This window comes from Archocentrus centrarchus, unplaced genomic scaffold, assembly GCF_007364275.1.
Source record: "Archocentrus centrarchus isolate MPI-CPG fArcCen1 unplaced genomic scaffold, fArcCen1 scaffold_146_ctg1, whole genome shotgun sequence".
NCBI lineage: Eukaryota > Metazoa > Chordata > Actinopteri > Cichliformes > Cichlidae > Archocentrus > Archocentrus centrarchus.
Genome location: NW_022060191.1, coordinates 10,001 through 25,000, shown reverse-complemented (window position 1 = coordinate 25,000; position 15,000 = coordinate 10,001). Strand labels below are relative to the sequence as shown.

General features: G+C 41.5%; 1 protein-coding gene across 1 annotated transcript in view; it reads right to left on the bottom strand.

Annotated features, from left to right (window-relative positions):
* The window catches only part of LOC115775468 (retinal guanylyl cyclase 1-like), a gene marked incomplete at its 5' end in the record, with an annotated part of 30,748 nt that overhangs the window by 14,890 nt on the left and 858 nt on the right, over positions 1-15,000 (bottom strand). The window contains 8 exons of the mRNA XM_030723004.1: positions 2,107-2,192; positions 2,430-2,515; positions 2,634-2,732; positions 7,150-7,324; positions 7,451-7,519; positions 7,629-7,752; positions 14,654-14,817; positions 14,899-15,000. The exon at positions 14,899-15,000 is cut by the window's right edge and continues 47 nt beyond it. Coding sequence (XP_030578864.1) covers positions 2,107-2,192; positions 2,430-2,515; positions 2,634-2,732; positions 7,150-7,324; positions 7,451-7,519; positions 7,629-7,752; positions 14,654-14,817; positions 14,899-15,000 — 905 coding nt within the window. The remainder of the gene's footprint in view (positions 1-2,106; positions 2,193-2,429; positions 2,516-2,633; positions 2,733-7,149; positions 7,325-7,450; positions 7,520-7,628; positions 7,753-14,653; positions 14,818-14,898) is intronic.

Below are 15,000 nucleotides of genomic sequence, written 5' to 3'. Positions count from 1 at the left end.
CCGCGAAGTAGGGACGCTATATTTATTTTGACTTATACATTATTTTAGTAGTTATACACAATTTTAAGTTTTTATAAACCCTCCCCATACACTTATACACCAAATATATACATTACAAACTGGATTCCAAAAAAGTTGGGACACTAAACAAATTGTGAATAAAAACTGAATGCAATGATGTGGAGGTGCCAACATCTAATATTTTATTCAGAATAGAACACAAATCACAGATCAAAAGTTTAAACCGAGAGAATGTATCATTTTAAGGGAAAAATATGTTGTTTCAAAATTACATGACATCAACAAATCCCAAAAAAGTTGAGACAAGGCCATTTTTACCACTGTGTGGCATCCCCCCTTCTTCTTACTAAACTCAACAGATGTCTGGATCTGTGATTTGTGTTCTATTCTGAATAAAATATTAGATGTTGGCACCTCCACATCATTGCATTCAGTTTTTATTCACAATTTGTTTAGTGTCCCAACTTTTTTGGAATCCGGTTTGTACAACACGTGCTACGCATGTGAAGAATGAGTACCGCAAAAACCTGCAAAACAGCAAAAGTACAGCAATAAATATTTTAGACTAATATTGATTGAAAACCCGCGAAACAGCGAGTCCGCAAAAAACGAACCGCGAAGTAGCGAGGGATTACTGTACTGGCAACCGCATCAATAAAAAAGTGTAAAAACTTATTGCACATATCAGAAGAGGTTTCAAACAGGCAGACTGAAGCATTCAGGATGGAGTCGATAGTTTTAAATAATAGGCGTGGGTTATGGGAGTTGGATGCAATGATATTTGACAGGTATTTTATTTTAGCCTCTTTAACAGTGTTTTGGTAACAGCACCAACAGGCCTTTACCATATGGTGTAACACCTGCAGCCTGTCCTTCTTCCACTTGCGTTCAGCTCTGCGACACTCCCGTCTGACTGTATGAGTTATATTATTGAACCAGGGCTCAGATCTAGCTTTGGGGTGTTTAGATTTTACTGGAGCCACAGAGTCCAAAATGGTTTGACAGGAGGAATTAAACCAGACACCGAGCTGGTTTAATGAATCAGGGGGAGTACAGAAAACAGCAGAGAACCGATCAGCAGTGGAAAAGCTGAAGATCCGACAGCACCAAACAGGGGCGCAAATTTTGACTGTGGTATGAGACAACCCAACTTCAAATAACACAGGCATGTGATCCAAGAAGACAGTGTTGCAAATCTCCCGGTTTAACACAGGCAGACAATGTGAGAGAACAAGATCCAGTGTGTGTCCAAGTTTGTGTGTAGGACCAGATACTTATTGCACCAAATTTAAAGAGTCAATAAGATTTTAAAAGTCATTTATCAATGGCTTATCAGGACAACGCACAATATTAAAATTTCCAATAATAAGGGCATGATCATAATTAGGCATGATTCCAGCCAAAAAGTCAGAGAACTCAGTTATGAAGTCCTTATTGAATTTGGGAAGGGGGGGGGGGGGGGGGGGGGGGGTAGATGACAGCACACAGTACCCACTTAGAGCGACCCACTTCAAATAGTCAATTCAAAACTGGAGAATGAACTTGATAAAAAACACTGCTTACATTTATAGTCCTTTTTATAAACAGCCGCTGTGCCACCTCCTTTCGTTGAGGTACCGAAGGATATAAGTTTTATTTACCAGTGATCTGGCATTTACCAGGCCAAATCTAACAGGAAATTGAATTGGAGCCTGAGTTTCAGCTGGACCATGATGCAATGACCTCAGTCTCTAATTCACCCCATCAACCACAGGTACCACAAGCAAGCATCAGTGAGATCCAGGAACCACCAGGACACAAAGAAGCCTGGAGGTAATACATACTTTACTCAGAAAACAGTAGAAAGAATTTGTGTCAGGAACAAAGGCAACAAATACTGTCCGCCACAATTCAAGATAACTATTTTTTTATATCCCTTTATAAATATCCCTTTAGTGCAGAGAGCCAGAAACAGCACAAAAATAAACAAAAATGACAGCAACAGATAGGTAGCCACACACACACCTGCGCCATCTTGGACTCTTGTCAGTGTAATATTTGACTATTGATCAACGCTTCTGATGGTCATGATAACTGTGTTCTTACCCTCCGGTGAGGTCTGGAGGAACAGGAAGAGGTTTATTAAAATCATCTCGGCCCATCAGCCAGTATGTGTCCTCTGTGCCCTTCACCTGCACAACACAAGCACTCACATCAGACGGGATCAGTGTGGAAGTGGACCAGACCTGACTGGATTACATCAGTGTGGATTTGAGTCTGATTGGACTATCTTCTGAATAAAGACTCCTAAAATATTTTCTAAAACTAGTAGATTTATTTATTTTTTTACTCTTTGTTCAGTCTGATGAATTTTCTGTATTTGTGTTTCATAGTTTATTTCTAATAGTGTTGACATGTGCTGCATATACCTGTGCCTTCCTGGTGTCTATGTGGTATCCCACTTTGAGACTGGTCAGGACTTTGACCGTACTCAGACTGATGTGGATCCTGTAGGCTGCAAACACATCATACTGAAAATCAGGAGGAAATACTGATTCTGACATAATTTATACACACAAAAGTGAAACACTGATGTAAGAATGATTTCTGAGTGATCAATGATTTTTACATACGCAGCCCAGAGGACTCCATGAGTGAGGCCGTGGTCACCGTGTCTCCAAACAGACAGTACCTGGGCATCTTGAGTCCGACCACACCTGCTACCACCGGACCTGAAGACAGGAGGAGATGGTCTTTTACCAGCACTGTCAGCTGAGTGAGAGGCAGGGTACACCTGGACAGGCCACCAGTCTGTCACAGGGCTAACACAGAGACAGACAACCGTTCACACTCACATTCATGTCTTTGAACTCTGGAAGGAAGCTGAAGTACAGAGAGAACTGATGCAGGCACAGGGAGAATGGGGGTGGTTCTCCACACAGAAAAGTGGAGTGGATTAAAACCCACACTGCTAACCACCGCACTGCTGCGGCTACATCTCCCTAATCTGAGATATAGGATCAAATCAATACCAGCTGGGAAAAAGGCTAATTTCAAGCAGCAGTCACCTGCCCACCCAATTTGGGTTTTAATGTATGTATAGAAAGGTGTATGACTACAAATTTATGGGTGTGATGCTGGATCATAAAATCTGCAGGAAACCTCATATTAGTCAAATAACAGACCATCACTGTGTTAGGAAAAACAAGGCACTTTCAGAACCAGAAATCGTTGCATATTTTATGGTGTTCAGTGGTTTTATCTTACTTGAATTATTGTGTGGAGATAATGGGTAACTCATACAAAAGCATGCTACTGGCACTATGCACATTACAAAAAGTAACAATAAGGATAGTTAATAATTTTGGATATCGGTAGCACACAAACTCTATTTTTAAGGTCAAAAGTGTTGAAATTTGTGGATCTGGTAAAATTTTAAACTAGTCAAATATTGTAAAAAGCAAGAAATGTCAAACATTAAAAAATATTCATAGAGAAGGAGGTTATGAGTGGACGACAGAGCTAAGTTTTAAAAAAACATAAAGGAAGGACAAAAATAAGGACCATGTGTTATCGTCCTCGGCTGATGACCCAGTATTTTAGAGTTTTTCTGAGGTTCTGTTTTTGTTGTATTTTCTTAGATTTCTTTACAGTTTAGATCCTCAGTTTGTTATTGTTTTGGTGACCGGTTATTAGTTATGGTATTTCATTTGGTTTCATTTCCCTTCGTTCTCGTTTTCCCCGTGTCTGTTTTGTCCCTGTGTCTTGGCCCTTTTTGTGTTTAGTTTGCCTTCCCATTATTTCCTTGTCTTTTGTGTTTAGGTTCCCTCTGTGTGACAGCCTCCCTGTATGTCAAGTCTGCGTGTACCATGTTTAGTTACTTCCTGTTTTATTTCGACAGTCTAGTGTTCCTTGTACTTAGTGTTTAGTTTTGCTTCCCCTTATCTCGTCTCTGAAACTACGTTCAGCTGTGATTCCAACTGATTCCACTCTAATCATTAGCCCTTGTGTATTTATTTTCTGTTTTTGTCTTTGTCCTTTATTGCATCCTCATCTGTGTAGCCACAAAAGTCAGCTTACCTGCTGGGTGCTTTGCATTTTGAGTTTCATGTATTTGTGTAGCTGGCTCTTGTCCAGTTTTGTTTTTAGTTTATTTAATCAAGCTTAAGTTAAATACAGCTTGTGCCTTGAGAGTCCTGTATTGGGGTCTTGCCTGCCACAGCAGATTGTGACAGCATGTGCATAGCAATCTGTGGAGATGTGCTAATTTAAATCAGTTTTTAAAAATTATATAAAATAACACTTATAAAGCACTACATGAATGAGGTAGGGTGTTAAATATTTATATGGATGTACTGATAACTGATTATTATGACACACTATAAAAAAGCAATACTTCTGGCTAGGTATACTTAAATAATTATAGATTAATTCATAAAGATAATGTAACAAGGGACTGTGAATTTTGTACATATTATGCACATATGTATATTTTAGATTGTATAATCAGAACAGATATAAAGAATGAGCAAGTTATCAGTAAAAAAAAACATTTCACTGATTGCATGTGAATTTAATTTTTTGGGGTATATGTTCAAAATAAAGATTTGATACAATGATACTCCTGTGGTCTGAGTACCAGCTTATTTGTTCCACTGAATATGATAAGCCACTAGTCCAGCTATTTGTAAAACTTTCTGTCTAGTGTTAGGGGTTATTTTTACTCAGTGAATAAAATGACAAATGCTTAAAATTAAACTCCAGGGAATTAATTAATTAATAAACAGTGGATCAACCAAAAAATAAACAATTAAATAATCATATATCAGATAGAGAGGAACAGACAGAAAGTGCCTGACTAACTTCTCTCTCAGTTCATCTTATCTTGGAGGTTCAGCCACCGTACATACAATTAAAACATCACCAATGTCACCATATTCTGTTATTAATCTGGACAAGATTGCTCTGTATGACAAATTAAAACATCAGGAAGAAGATGTGCTTTATGACTCCACTGATGATGACAAGAATCTGGGTCATGAAAAACCAGCTTGGACAAGACTGAATGACAAATGGTCCAGAATTTGTTCATGTTTAGATAATGGCAGTATAAATTATGGTTAGTTTAGCCTGTTAACTGGCAAGGGCCCGCCACCGGGCCCTCTGTAGCGATTTCAGACTTTGAAGCCTCATAGCATCACAGTTACGCTGCAGTTCGCCCTTATGATGCTTTTATATGACAGACTAGACCCTCAGAATTGGATTGACACCTCATTTGTCCAATCATGTTATGAAATGGGTTCTCCAGAGCCAATAATGAGACAGTGTCATGTGACTTTTCTAGACCTGCCCCCAAATCTTGTCCAATCGTTCTGATTGGTCGACTCTGACCCAAAATCCAAAACCACAGATGTATAGCCAATAAAATTCCTGACACATGGGTATATGGCACTATGGGGTGGGTTTTCATATGAAACCATAAACTCCCTGCGTAATCAGTGCGTCCTCCGTGTGTGAAACAGCAGGAAGTGAGAGTCTGTGTGCAGTCGTGCGTAAACAGTGTTTACAAAGCTTTTTCTCACCAACGGATTGTCGGAATGCATCAAAAACCCACTATATTTATTCAACGAAGTGACGAAATGACTCACGAGAGTGGATTATTGTTTATTAGAGGATTTAATCGCTGATTCGACCGGTTTTACGGAATCTCGCGAACGAACAGCTGTACTCCAAGGGCGAACCACGGTACGTGTTACGTTTTATTCTCAGCTCATCGTCATATTATATGCTGTTTAGATGTAATGAGGATGAGGAGGACAAAGGCTCAGAGCTTTTTTTTGACGAGTTAAGTGTCTAAAGTTTTACAGAAAGTTTTCTGCTTTGTGGTGGGCTTTGTGTAAATTTTGTTTGTGGGGGTGGGGGGGTTGTAAGTTGTGTATCAGAGAAGGACTATTGGGAGGATTGTGGTTTTTTATTTTATGTGTATATGTAGTGTTTACATTTACTGTAACTTTTGATCAATATATAATTTATTTGTTTTGTGTGTGTGAAGGAATCACTGAAAATAGACTTGGGGGGGGGGGGGGGTGTTGTGAATGAAGGCCTAACATTTTCCTTCTTTTACAAATTAGGGCAACCTCTGATTTATATGTCTATAATTGTAATTAATTTGTACTATCAGTAACTTTGTGTATATCAGAGGATTCCTCAAGGTAGTATCTTTGATTAGAGCCCTTATTGATGACTGTATGTTGAAGCATTGATGAGTTACAGCCATTTGAAGTTTGTACAACAAAGGCTGCTCACATGTGGCACTTGGCCATCTCCAAATGGCACAAGCAAGACCACACCTGAGATCAACACACAAAAACCTTTACAAAACAGTAGGTTTTTGTGCTATCTTGATAAAATTTGAAATACATGGTAAAAAGACTTGATTCTACAGCTTCATTATATTTTCCAATCCATACCTTCTACACTCAGTGTGTAATTAGATAAAAACTAACAGGAAAAATCCAGGCGAGGTAAAAATTGTCTAATTTTTCTGTGTTCCAAACTTAATAGCTACATACTCATTACAGGTACAGCATTTTTGACTGCAGAAATGAAAAATATAGCTTGTCTTCTTTACAAAGAGATCAAGCTTTTGCATGTACTCCAAAGAGTTCAGGAACAGCAGCTGATTTAATTTGGGTATGCTTTTTCAGGCGTTTTTGGTGATTTTGGCGCCGCCAGTTAAGGGGTTAAAGCAGTGCTCTTCCAGGGGGAGAACCACAGCCAGCTGCTGAGATGCCTGTCTCTCTCCCAAGATTTGCCCGCATGTACATGTGATAATTTTCTGATTCTTCAATATATAAAATCTTTTGCATGAGAACTAAAGTGTTTATGACTCATTCCTTCACAAGCAAAAAACACGCTTTAACACGAGCTGGGCACAGAAGTTGACCTTCACTAATCTTTCTAATAAATATGTGTCTACTATAAGGGTAGCTTACACCTGAGAAGCATTGAGCAAACTTTATTTAATTGATTATTTAAATGACGCAATTTGCACATTTAAACATGCTCTAAATATTAATTGGATTGCTAAATGAACTGTCTCCTAATGCCATGGTACTGAATAAGCAGGTAATCTGTGGGCATGTGTACCTGAGTGCAGTCCAATGCGTATTTTGACTTTAATCTCTGGCATATGTTTGATCTTAAAGGCTCCTATTGAGTGCAGGATGTCCAGAGACATGTTGGCCACTTCAGCTGCGTGCCGATTCCCATTTCTGTTGGGAACACCTGAAGCCACCATGTAGGCATCTCCAATAGTTTCCACCTATAAGTAAACACAAATAAATCTGTTATTTCTTTGTTCAGAGAATCAGGAGGGTCAGAGAAAGAAAAAAGAAAGAAACCTGTTATTTCAGGTCAGACAGCCATGGCTGAAATGGAAGTGCATTACCTTGTAGACATCATGGAGTGCAATGATGGCATCAAACATGGTGTAGAGGTCATTCAGCAGGTCAACCACCTGCACACATGGACACACAGACACATGGACACACACACACACACACACACACACTTGGTTAAACAGTGACAGATGAATAACACAAAAAAGATGCTCAAACAATTTGTACCTCAATGGGCTCACTGAGAGCTGATATTGTTGTAAATCCAACAATGTCACTGAAGTAAAGGGTGCAGTCTGAATAATGTTCAGGTCGGACGGGCTTCCCTTTCTTCAATGCCTGAGCCACTGACCTGGAACAAAACATAATTAAGAAGCAAACAATGAATTACATATTCTATGTGACAAGCTGTTGATTGATTTATTACTTTTCTGTGCAGAGAAATGACTACATTCTGGCAGGTTAAACAGAAAGCGGGCTGTCATTACACCACACTATTCAATTCAATTCAATTTTAGTTATACAGCATCAAAATAACAACAGCTGCCTCAGGGCACTACAATAATTACAGAGAAAACCCAACAATCAAAACAACCCCCTACAAGTAGGCTTTTTTAACAGGTAGACCCTCCAGCAGAATCAGACTCAGGGAGGGGCAGACATCTGCCGCGACCGTTTAAGGCTGGGGGGGAGAGACAGGACAAAAAAAATACACTGTGTAAGAGAGCCAGAGATTAATAATAACTAATGATTAAATGCACAGTGATGTATAAGCTCAATAAAAGAAGGTGAATAAAAAGAAACACTAAGTGCATCATGGGAACCCCCCAGCTGCCTAGGCCTAAGGGAGGGTTCAGGGTCACCTGATCCAGTGCTAACTATAAACCTTGATCAAAAAGGATTGTTTTAAGTCTATTCTTAAAAATAGAGAGGGTGTCTGTCTCCCGAATCCAAGCTGGGAGCTGGTTCCACAGAAGAGGGGCCTGAAAGCTGAAGGCTCTGCCTCCCATTCTACTCTTAAGTATCCTAGGAACCACAAGTAAGCCAGCAGTCTGAGAGCGAAGTGCTCTGTTGGGGTGATATGGGACTATGAGGTCTTTGAGATAAGATGGGGCCTAATTATTCAAGACCTTGTATGTGAGGAGCAGGATTTTAAATTCTATTCTAGATTTAACAGGGAGCCAATGAAGAGAAGCCAATATGGGAGAAATATGCTCTCTCTTTCTAGTCCCTGTCAGTACTCTAGCTGCAGCATTTTGGATCAGCTGAAGGCTTTTCAGGGAGCTTTTAGGACAGCCTGATAATAATGAATTACAATAGTCCACCCTAGAAGTAATAAATGCATGAATAAGCTTTTCAGCATCACTCTGAGAAAGGATGTTTCTAATTTTAGAAATATTGCGCAAATTAAAAATGCGGTCCTACATATTTGTTTAATATGTGCATTGAAGGACAAATCCTGGTCAAAAATGACTCCAAGATTTCTCACAGTGTTACTGGAGGCCAAAGTAAAGCCATCCAGAGTAAGTATCTGGTTTCACACCATGTTTCTAAGATTTGTGGGGCCGAGAACAAGAATTTCAGTTTTATCTGAATTTAGAAGCAGGAAATTAGAGGTCATCCAGGCCTTAATGTCTTTAAGACATTCCTGCAGTTTAAATAATTGATGTGTGTCATCTGGCTTCATCGATAGATAAAGCTGAGTATCATCTGCATAACAATGAAAATGCAATGCTTTCTAATAATAATACTTTCTAATAATACTGCCTAAGGGAAGCATGTATAATGTAAATAGAATTGGTCCTAGCACAGAACCCTGTGGAACTCCATAATTAACCTTAGTGTGTGAAGAAGACTCCCCATGTACATGAACAAATTGGAGTCTATTAGATAAATATGATTCAAACCACTGCAGTGCAGTACCTTTAATACCTATAGTATGCTCTAATCTCTGTAATAAAAGGTTATGGTCAGCAGTATCAAAGCTGCACTGAGGTCCAACAGGACAAGCACAGAGATGAGTCCACTGTCAGAGGCTGTGAGAAGATCATTGGTAACCTTCACTAATGCTGTTTTTGTACTGTGATGAATTCTGAAACCTGACTGAAACTCTTCAAATAAACCGTTCCTCTGCAGATGATCAGTTAGCTGCTTTACAACTACTCTTTCAAGGATCTTTGAGAGAAAAGGAAGGTTGGAGATTGGCCTATAATTAGCTAAGACAGCTGGGTCAGTGATGGCTTTTTAAGTAGCAGTTTAATTACAGCCACCTTGAAGCCCTGTGGTACATAGCCAACTAATAAAGACAGATTGATCATTTCTAAGATCCATCCATCCATCCATTCTCTTCCGCTTATCCGGCGCCGGGTCGCGGGGGCAGGAGCCTAAGCAAAGAAGCCCAGGCTTCCCTCTCCCCAGCCACCTCCTCCAGCTCATCCGGAGGGACCCCAAGGCGTTCCCAGGCCAGCCGAGAGATATAATCCCTCCAGCGTGTCCTGGGTCTACCACGGGGCCTCTTCCCGGTGGGACATGCCCGGAACACCTCACCTAAGAGGCGGCCAGGAGGCATCCTAATCAGATGCCCGAGCCACCTCAACTGGCTCCTTTCGATATGGAGGAGCAGCAGCTCTACTCTGAGCCCCTCCCGGATGGCCGCACTCCTCACCTTATCTCTAAGGGAGAGGCCAGCCACCCTTCGAAGGAAACTCATTTCTGCCGCTTGTATTCGCGATCTTATTCTTTTGGTCACTACCCAAAGCTCGTGGCCATAGGTGAGGGTAGGAACGTAGATCGACCAGTAAATCAAGAGCTTCGCTTTTACACTAAGCTCTCTCTTCACCACGACAGACCGGTGCAGCGTCCGCATCACTGCAGAGGCAGCCCCGATCCGTCTGTCGATCTCCCGCTCCCTTCTCCCATCACTCGTGACCAAGACTCCGAGATACTTGAACTCCTCCACATGGGGTAAGAACTCGTTCCTGAGCCGGAGAGAGCACTCCACCTTTTTCCGGCTGAGGACCATGGCCTCAGACTTAGAGGTGCGGATTCTCATACTGGCCGCTTTACACTCGGCTGCGAACCGTTCCACTGCGAGCTGGAGGCCCCCCCCTGATGAAGCCAACAGAACCGCATCATCCGCAAAAAGCAGAGATGAGACTCTGAGGCCACCGAGGAAGAAGCCTTCCGCCACCTGGCTACGCCTAGAAATTCTCTCCATAAAAATTATGAACAGAATCGGTGACAAAGGGCAGCCCTGACGGAGTCCAACACCCACAGGAAACGAATCCGACTTATTACCGGCTATACGGACCAAGCTCTCACTGCGGTTGTACAAAGACTGAATGGCCTGCAACAACGGGCCAGACACCCCATACTCCCGCAGGACCTCCCAAAGGACACCCCGAGGGACGCGGTCGAATGCCTTCTCCAAGTCCACAAAGCACATGTAGACTGGTTGGGCAAACTCCCACGCACACTCGAATATCCTTGAGAGGATAAAGAGCTGGTCCAGCGTTCCGCGGCCAGGTCGAAAACCGCATTGTTCCTCCTGGATCCGAGGTTCGACTAACGGACGGACCCTCATTTCTAAGATAGAAGCATCAAAAATGGAAAGACTACTTTGAACAGTCTAGTAGGAATGGGATCTAATAAACATGTTGCTGGTTTGGAGGAAGTAACTATTGAAGTTAACGCAGAACGATCAACTGGAGCCAAAGAGTCTAATTAAACACCAGCAGTGCTGAAAGCAGCCAAACATGAAGATCAATCTTTGAGATGGTTATGAATAATTTTTTCTCTAATGTCTAAAATTTTATTTGTAAAGAAATCCATGAAGTCACTTCTAGTTAAAGTGAAAGGAATACTCGGCTCTACAGAGCTCTGACTCTTTGTCAGCCTGGCTAAAGTGCTGAAAACAAACCTGGGGTTGTTCTTATTTTCTTCAATTAATGATGAGTAGTAAGATGTCCTAGCTTTACAGAGGGCTTTTTTATAGAGCAACAAACTCTTTTTCCAGGCTAAATGAGCATCTTCTAATTTAGTGAGACGCCATTCCCTCTCCAGCTTTCGGGTTATCTGCTTTAAGCTGTGCGTTTGTGAATGATACCACAGAGTCAGGCACTTCTGATTTGAAGCTTTCCTTTTCAGAGGAGCCACAGTATCCAAAGTCGTACACAGTGAGGATGTAAAACTATTGACGAGATAATCGACCTCACTGGGAGCTGCTCTGCACTGTGTTGGCACATGGCACTGAAGAGCATAACAATGAAGGAATTAGATCCTTAAACTTAGTTACAGCACTTTCAGAAAGACTTCTACTGTAATAAAACTTATTCCCCACTGCTGTGTAATCCATTAAAGTAAATGTTAGTAAGAAATAATCAGACAGGAGGGGGCTTTCAGGGAATACTGTTAAGTCTTCAGTTTCTATGCCACATGTCAGGACAAGATCCAGAGTATGATTAAAGTGGTGGGTGGGCTCCTTTACATTTTGATAGAAGCTAATTGAATCTAATAATAGATTAAATGCAGTGTTGAGGCTGTCATTCTCAGCATCTACATGGATGTTAAAATCACCCACTATAATTATTTTATTGAACTGAGCACTAAATCAGATAAAAAGTCTGAGAAATCAGACAGAAACTCTGAGTAAGGACCAGGTGGACGATAGATAATAACAAATAAAACAGGTTTTTGATTTTCCCAGTTAGGGTTGACAATGAATTAAAACTGTCTGTGTCTTCAATGAATTAATAAGCTGTAATGGAAGATTGCAGCTAATCTTCCTCCACAATCTATGCTTCAAGCATTCTGACAGTTAGTATGACTCGGGTCTAAAAGTCACAAGACTAAGAGTCAGGCTTTCAAAAGAATTAAAGCTTTGTCTGGGTCTTAGATTAATTACTAAGCTGGAATTGAAGATTGCAGCTAATCCTCCTCCTCGACCTGTGCTTTAAACATTCTGACAGTTACTGTGACTCGGGGGTGTTGATTCATTTAAACTAACATATTCATCCTGCTGTAAGCAGGTTTCTGTAAGGCAGAATAAATCAATATGTTAATCGATTATTAATCATTTACTAACAGAGACTTGGAAGAGAGAGACCTAATGTGTAATAATCCACATTTAATTGTTTTATTCTTTGGTACAGTTGATAAAGTTGTATTATTTATCGTTTTTGAATTTTTATGCTTAAATAGCTTTTTACTGATTTTAGCTTTGTTTTTTGGTGGTCTGGGAGCAGGCACCGACTCTGTGGGGATGGGGTTTTCGGGTGATGGCAGGAGGAGAGAAGCTGCAGAGAGGCATGTAAGACTGCAGCTCTGCTTCCTGGTCTCAACCCTGGGTAGTCAGGTTTTAGGAGGGTTAATAAATTTGGCCAGATTTCTAGAAATGAGAGCTACTCCATCCAAAGTGGGATGGATGCCGTCTCTCCTAACAAGACCAGGTTTTCCCCAGAAATTTTGCCAATTATCTATGAAGCCCACGTCATTTTTTTGGACACCACTCAGACAGCCAGTGATTCAAGGAGAACATCCAGCTAAACATGTCGCTCCTGGTCTGATTGGGGAGGGGCCCAGAGAAAACTACAGAGTCCGACATTGTTTTTGTAAAGTTACACACCGAGTCAATATTAATTTTAGTGACCTCCGATTGGCGTAACCGGGTGTCATTACTGCCAACCTAAATAATGATATTATCAAATCTACAATTAGCCTTAGCCAGCAGTTTCAAATTTCCATGAATGTCGCCTGCTCTGGCCCCTGGAAGACATTTGACTATGGTCGCCGGTGTCTCTAGCTTCACGTTTCTCAAAACAGAGTCGCCAATAACCAGAGTTTGTTCCTCGGCGGGTGTGTCGCCAAGTGGAGAAAAACGGTTAGAGACGTGAACAGGTTGGTGGTGTACCCGGGGCTTCTGCTTAGGACTACGCTTCCTCCTCACCGTCACCCAGCTGGCCTGCTTTCCCTGCTGCTCGGGATCTGCTGGGGGGGAGCTAACAGCGGCTAAGCTACCATGGTCCGCACCCGCTACAGGGGCCTGGCTAGCTATAGGATTTTCCAGGGTGCGGAGCCGAGTCTCCAAATCAGAAAGCCTGGCCTCCAGAGCTACAAACAGACTACATTTATTACAAGTACCATTACTGCTAAAGGAGGCCGAGGAGTAACTAAACATGTGACCCTCAGAGCAGGATAAAGTGCAGGAGGGACAGGAGAAGATGCTATGCTGCTAGTGAGTTGGCTAAGAGCAAAGCTACTAGCAACCCTAAGCTAGAGAATTACTAAAAACAAAGTGAATAATATGAATACAGATGATTCAGCAAAGAGTGTGCTCTACATAAAGCATATGAAGATTACACTGAAATATGTCGTTATCTAGATAAATCGAGCTATACAGATTAACCAGCTAAGAGACAGGAAAACATCACTGTGCTCCGAAACAGGAACAGGGAGTGATACAATACCGCAGTGAGAGCCAACACCAAGTGACAGCGCCAGTCATCACATACATCCTCCTGCCGTGTCTGTATTTCATCTACAGAGCCAGCAGATAAGATGATGTCTTAAATATTGCTCTCCACTTAATCCCTCAAGACCTGAACTCTGTAGGAAGAGGATTTTAGGTCAACCATTAACACCATCATCATCCCAGTCTGCTACAGAACAACCTCTCTCAGCTGAATGCGCCTGACTCAAACTGCAGGTGGACCACAGACTTCCTGTCTGACAGGAAACAGCAGGTGAAGCTGGGAAATCATGTTTCTGTCTTCTGGACTATTATCACTGGTTATCCACCAAGCTATCTTCTTTCTCCTGCTATATCTACAACTGTACAATCTGCTAAGATTCTGATGTTCGCTGATAAGACCACCCTCTATGATAGGTATGAATCCAGCTACAGGTGAAAGGGTTATCATTTGGTGATGTGTTGTCAGAATAATCTGCAACCTGAAAAGGTGATTGGCTGTAGTTTGGCCTCTCTAAAGGACCTGTACACCTCCACTGCCCTAACATAGGTTGAAATCTCAGACCATGATTACTTTTCATCAGGAGTCTGCATTCCATCAGGACCAAATGCTACATCATGGGACAACTTTCTTTTTATCTGCAACTAGATTCGGGCCCAAGGACCCACCCACCCAAAGACTCTTACTCACCTCCTCATCGGAAACTATGGCCCTGCCCCCAATTCACACTTATGCTAATTATTAGCAGTAACTTGTGGTTTTAGTTTTATATGGATTCTGTCTTACTTTGGCAAGAGCTGCCCCACCAACTTTTCTGTCTTGTTTCTCTCAATCTCCAGTTCATCTGTTCGTTCTCGGATCAGATCCTCCAAGTTTGAGCTGTACTGCTCTAACATCCGCAGCATGGAGTCAATGATGTTTGCCCTCCTTCCTCTGCTGATACCTCGAAACTGGAAGCAAACAGGTCACACTGTCACATTAAAATCTTTCTAGCAGAAAGCAGGAAGTGACAGGAGACAGACTTGCCTTACCTGTTTAAAAATTTCATCAAAGCTTGGCCTCTTACTCGGATCTTCATTCCAACATTCATTCATCAGAGTGAGACATTCAGTAGGAGCTTCATCAACTGAAAC